At 38.5% G+C, this 6,550-nt stretch overlaps 1 protein-coding gene across 1 annotated transcript in view; it reads left to right on the top strand.

Annotated features, from left to right (window-relative positions):
• RGS22 (regulator of G-protein signaling 22) overlaps window positions 1–6,550 on the top strand; it is a gene marked incomplete at its 3' end in the record, with an annotated part of 53,417 nt that overhangs the window by 25,382 nt on the left and 21,485 nt on the right. The window contains exons 12-13 of the mRNA XM_009585681.1: window positions 3,403–3,528; window positions 5,105–5,206. Of these exons, the coding sequence (XP_009583976.1) occupies window positions 3,403–3,528; window positions 5,105–5,206 (228 nt within the window). The remainder of the gene's footprint in view (window positions 1–3,402; window positions 3,529–5,104; window positions 5,207–6,550) is intronic.

Below are 6,550 nucleotides of genomic sequence, written 5' to 3'. Positions count from 1 at the left end.
AGGAATGGGAGCCAGAAGCAGCTGCCTCTTACAGAGACAGTTCTAGCTTCACAAGGTGTGCTAATGACCCAAGACTAGCTGTAGGTCAGGGAGACAGGATCCTAACTCTGCAGGTTTTCCAGCCCCTGTGGAGTTCAGCACCTGAAGAAAACTATGACCTGGCACCCATGAACCTCACGGAATAAGCTGATGGACCGTTTCTTGCTGCTTTTTTCTTTTTTTTTTTTTTTTCCTGTGAGAAATCTGGACTTTTGAATCTTCCAGCTCCACTGTGCTTGCAAGAGCTTAGAAAGAGCAGCAACTCTGGGTGAATTTCTGAGGGCACTCTGAATGCAGCTGGCATGTCCAAAAAGTCATAGTGTGATTTTGTTCAAAATAAGTCAGTGATGGTGTGGCAGAATCCCCCCTTTCTCTCTTAGTCTGAGTGATTATATCTGTCTTACAGCCTTGGTTTATAATGAGCTATTTAAGGTAATCTTTTAGTAAAGATTCACAAAACTAAAATTCTATGCAAAGTGCATGTAACATATTTCTACCTGTTAAAAATGTAATTTTAAAATTATAGTGGTTATTAAGGTGCTGAAAAATCTTGGAAGATATTCAGAAAAGCTTTTTGCAATCTGCAGTATTACATATTATGCTTGACACGGAAAAGTGGTCCTGAAAACCCTTGAATGTTTTTGAGTAGTTAATAAGAATGTGTTAAGAAAATAATCAGAATTGCCTTATTTTTCTTTTATGTCTTTTAGAAAAGTAGAACAAGCTCACCAACAACTTTATTAAATCTAGCTACACCAAATTTCTCTTTGAAGAGATCGTTAAGATTATCACCCACCCTGTCATCAAGTCAGAGCCCCAAAAGGGATGACATTTCTAGCAGGAGAAAGTGGTAAGTACAAAAGTCCCTTGTACATCTTTCTGCACACCAATATACCTCAAATACTTATGAAAGGCTTTTAGATCCTAATGTTTTCATGAATACTTTTCTTTAATATAATAAGCTGCTTAGTGAAGGTACAGATTGCACGCATGGAGAATTCCTACCTGGCTGATTAGTTTCTCATTTGTTCGTGCCACAACATGAAAGGGTTTATTTCTCCAAATACAAGTGTTTTACCCTCTCTTGTGTAATTGTTGATATTCTCTACATACATTTATATTCTTTTAACCTGTCTCAAGCACTTGCCCTCAGAGATATGCTGTGTCAGGGATTTCCACAGGGCCACAAGAAAAAGTATTTCTCTACATCTTTTACATTTATTATAAATTTGAACTCCATGTACTTTTTCCTCTACTATTCACTATGTCATTCTACCTCTCTCATGCCCCTTCTTAGTTGTTTATTTTATAAGCAGTCCTAATTTTTTCTTAAATAGATATTGAAAATTTTGTTTGTTTGTGGATCCAGGCCAAAGTCAGTGAGCCGAGACATGATTCATTGCTTAGTTTTGGATGGCACTGCAGACTCCGAATACCAGGGTCACAGAAAGTACACCTATGCTGAGCTTCTCCCAGTAAGTAGCGCTTGAAAATTTTAGTTGTCTTGAATCATGGGTTAAAACACTTTATTCTGCAGTATTAAAGGGGAAGCAGTCAATGATGGGGAGAAATTGGTTTGATTATGTGAATGTCAATGCCATATGCAGAGGTATAATTAGAATGTCAGCATTTTCTGTGTGGTATCTGTCACCTATTTGATAGGAAATCATGGCACGTACAGAGGTTTATTTTCACTAGAAAGTGTTGATCTTCTCCATGGTGACCATGTATTCAATAGGCTGTGATGGAAAACTCACTGGATAAATGCTTCAGTGGAACCGTTGCCTAGGAAAGTATACCAGACTTACAGTGAAAACTGAATCTGCCCTAGAAAGTCATTAAAATATTAAAATTCATAAGAGGAAAATGCTTCACTTGTACAATTCCTCTTTATTGCTTGTGTACTTCATTCTTTTCTTTGCTGAATTATTGCCTGCTAAGCAGGCCCTCAATCCAGCAAACCTGAGGAGGGACAAGCTGCACAGAGGAGCCTTTTCTCAATAACTGTTAAAATACTGACAAATCAAACATGTGAGCTGTCAAGATTTGGCAATTTAAAATATATCCGAAACTTTTCAAGTTTGTCTAATGGTCTCGAAACAGCCTGCTGTTTCACGGTGGTATTGATACCCATGGCCTCACCACTGAAAAAAAACCCCCATATTATGAAATCTGGGCCTGTTTATGTATGCATGGAGTTTGCTGATCACTTGAGCATGATTGTTTGTTTTTCACATCAAAATCATACTTTGTTTATTACTTCACTGCAATCATTTTACTTCTTTGTTAATTTTGACAGAAGAAAAGGCTAGTCTTCGCAATTAGGGAACATTTGCAGTTAGAAACTTATATTCAGAAAATGTTCACACCATGAACTATTGGTTTTTATACACCTTCATCATGCAGAGTTTCCCTCTGGCTGAAGGAGGAGAATACTATCCATTTACACTTACAGGGCTAGACTGGAGCCTACGGTCAGGACCCCACAATTTACCATCATAAATGTGATGTAAAAGGGAATGCAGGGATTCATAGTTTAACTTCACACTAGGGAGTGGGATCTTCCTGCTCTGCTTCAGAAGTTTGGCTTCCTCCTGCCCTTCTCCATCCCTGTTACTGTTTGGAAAGAAGTTGGTTGTCAGCCACCACACTCATCTGTTCCCATTTCTGCTATCAGAGGTGGCAAGTCAGCCAAAGTTTCTCTCCTGTCATCATCAGAAGCTAATTTACTAGTTTGTACCCTCCTCTGGCTTCTCTGTGAGCATTGTCAAAATAGATGTATTCTTCCTCAAACGCTCCAGGAGCTAGCCGCAGTAAAGGGCATGGATTTCCTCTCCTCTAAAATGCTCATAATTTTGATGCTGATGTCAGTGGTGTAACCCCAGGAAGACATATCTTTTGTTCCATGACAATCGTTCTGAGGCTTGACCAAATAACCACCTGTTAATTTCTGTGCTTTCAAAACACAGTAGCCCGAGCTGAGACAACTTTTGACAATGAAGTGATATGGTTTAGTATCATTGGAATTCCCCAGATTCGGAGCTAAAGAGTGAATGACACAATTAAGGCCAGGTTTGTTTTCCTGTGTCAAGTACTGAGGAACCACCTAAGGGATGCTATGGTCATTTTGCTACTCTGCATACCTTCAGTCATCAGACTTATTCCATTGGATGTGAATATTTAGTGGGAAAGTGGTATGGAGAGCTATGATCAATTGCATACACAGTAGAAAACGGAGTCTGGTTTCTTGGGATGAAGATACTAATTGAACACACTGCATGGCCCTCCATTGCAATGTACTGACATTTGAAAATAATGAAAGCCTGTTATTCCTTGCTGTATAACTATATTTAATTTGTCCAGGGGAAAAGTGCTGCTGGTAGTGTTGTCTTAGGGGGATCAAGAATGGAAAGCATGCTGCAGTCTCTTTATTTGGAGAACAGAGCAGGCTACTACTTCACACACTTCTGTGAGAAGTCAGGGAATAAGGTATGAGCATTTTCCTACCCTGTGATAATTTAGTCCACAATTGACTGAATGCCAAGTTATAGAGGGCAGCCAGACTGAAAAAAAAAAGAAATAGAGAAAGAAAGATTGATGACTGGATGAATTATTACTTGTGAGACTCCAATCCCTCAACAACAATAAACTGTTCATGTGTATATTCAAACTAATGACAGGTCTTAACCAAGCTGTCAGATCCTAACTGTCTCAAACCTATTGGAAATCTGATTGTACCATCAGGGATAAAAAAAGACTAATCATTTTTAAAAACTAGCCTTTAACTTGGCAGAAAAAATGAGGTCTTAACCCACAAAAACTTTTTTTAAAAAGTTGGAAAATCTGCTATGCTATTACTCATGATAATCTGCCTTCTTCTTACTTGTTGGGTTAGTGATGTCCAAAATCTCCAATGTTTTAAAAACGTTCTTCTGCTTCCACGAAGCTTCCTGGATTTCTAAGAAACATAACACTATTTCTTCTTTGCAGTCAGCAGATCCATCATTCATTGCTGGGTGTAAATTGAGGATTGGTTGGAACAAGTTATGAATCTGAGTCAGTGTTTAGTGGCTTTGCAGAAAATTTGAGTCTTTAGGGGAGATTTGAATGCAATCAAGATGGACATCTGTTTCACTGCTGGCACAACCCAGAATCCAGCAGCAGTAGCTAGAAATGCCTTTGGCTACCAGAAGGCAAGAGCCAATGTTTCCAAAGCTGAATACCTTCAGCTAAAAATGTTAATGTGTATAGATAGAAATCTAAATAAAAGTAACTTATTTTTTCATGGGAGATAGGCACCCACCCACATGTCCTCTAGCTTTTGCAGGTGCCAGATTTCTTTGAAAATTATTTCCTCAAGGTTTCATCTATAACTGTGGAGCCTATTATTTCACTCATATGCCAGGTCTGGCAGGCTACAGTATGTGGAGCAAAATTCCCTGCCCCTATATTTTTGGAACATTTTCTTTACTGTCCAGTGATGGGGATTTCAGGGTATTTTTAAGATCCAAACCCCATAAGCATATGATTAAAAGAGAGGACTTGGGGAAAGATCAAGACTCCTTCTTCTGAAAGATCTTCTGATGTTTGTTTGAATTTACGAAATGAGGCCAAGACTCTGTGTCTCAGAAATGCATGTAATAAAAATGTAATGATAGTCACAGTAACATATGTCTAGTACACAATATTTAATTGTTTTGATTATTGCTGCAAAATGCTATTTCACCATGGCACAAATTCTGCATGTCCATTATCAGCATTTCTTCTTTAGTGCTGGCTTTATGCCACTGAAATGTGGTTATTCTTCAAATGTTAACTACATTGTTAACAATTTTAATGGCCAATTATGCATAAAGGATACAATAAAAGATATAGTATCACAGTAACGATGCCATTAGATATGTTGTCCTCCTGCCAGTATGCAACAGAAGATCAAATCCATCTTAAATTGAGTTTGATTTATGATGACCCCAAGGAGCTAAATAATTACTTGCATTGGAAAGTCAACCTTTTATAAAGCTGTGATATTTGGGTAGCAATAACTTACAGTATTTTTCATCTCTAGTTGTGGAAGAACAGCGTGTACTTTTGGTTTGACCTACAGGCTTATCATCAGCTTTTCTACCAAGAAACTCTTCATCCTTTTAAAATATGCAAGCAAGCTCAAGTAAGTTGTAAATAATGTGTTTTCCCTTCACAAACACATTTGTTCATTCCCTTCACAAATAGATTTGTTCAGTGTAAAGACTGAAAAGAAGATAGGAAGAAGAAAAGTTTCCAAATCTTGACAACCCACACCAAAGTAAATCTGGTTTGTGGACAATAAAAGAAGCTCTTTGGATTGTTTCCATGGAATTTCTTGATTTAAATGTTAAACATGCATAGTTTGATTTCTAGGCTCTGCTGTCTGTTCCTAGTTTTATCTATTATACTCAGTTTATCTAATCTCCCCTTTGCTACTCTGTGTCATATTTGGAAACTGTCTGCTTAGTGTTAACATCAGAGATAACATTTTTTCTAAATCATCTAATTGTGCTGTACCTTTTCTTCCATCTCCTCTGTGGGTTAGAATTGCAGATCTCACAGTCCAGACCTCAGATAATGACCTTAGTCATGAAAATAAATCTATCAGTTGTCAGTCCTGTTTTTCCTTTTCTGATTGTCAGGGCATTATGCTCTTTTCGCAGTCCTCACCCCCCCCATTTGATCTTTACACCCTCATTTACTGTCAAGCGGATCTGATATTTCCTATAAATGAGTATTTTTAATTGAGCATGCACTTCAAGTCAGGGAGTAAAACAAAAATGAACTGGTTCTCCACATGGGTGCTGATAGCTGTCACCGACTGCAGAATAGTCTGATACGATCAGGGAAGGAGGCTGCAGCAGTGTGATATCATTAGAAGGACTCCAAGCAACTTTTTAAATCACTTTGTGAAATTCGGTCTGTTTTACCTCTGTAAACCTCATGTAGGAGTATATCCTATGTGCATATTTCAATATATGCTGTAATAGAGCAAAGCTACTTCAGATGTCGTTGCAACAAATATCTGTAGAGAGCAGTGGAGAACAATCTCTTTGTATGGCTTATGTTATTGAGCATCTGGACTTCCTTGAATTTGTCATCTTTTCCTACTTGGAGGTTTTACTGGGGCAAATGACAGAATTTTGCATATTTGTCCAGAATTCTCACCGGAATCAGTGTTATTTGTACAGAAACTCCAAGCAGAGACGAGGCATGGATTCCTCCCTCCCTCCTGTCATACACTGGCTAACTTGAACTGCAACCCTATTTAGTTGTTTTCCCCTCCAGCTCTACTTACGGCCTGAGGCTGAGGGCAAGTGACTGTACCCCTAAGACTGACGGTCTCCTGTATCTGCCCAGGCCTGCGTGTGGCTAGGGACCCTGCTGACAACTGGTGTGCAAGTTAGCCATATCTAGACTGTGTCTTCATTTTCCTATATGTTTTGTTGCAGGCTAAATTTTAGGTTTTGGTCCACAATGGTTTTCA

This window comes from Fulmarus glacialis, unplaced genomic scaffold, assembly GCF_000690835.1.
Source record: "Fulmarus glacialis isolate BGI_N327 unplaced genomic scaffold, ASM69083v1 scaffold37229, whole genome shotgun sequence".
In the NCBI taxonomy this organism is placed as follows: domain Eukaryota; kingdom Metazoa; phylum Chordata; class Aves; order Procellariiformes; family Procellariidae; genus Fulmarus; species Fulmarus glacialis.
The sequence above is the reverse complement of the archived record's forward strand: the minus strand, read 5'-3'. Positions and strand labels throughout refer to the sequence as shown.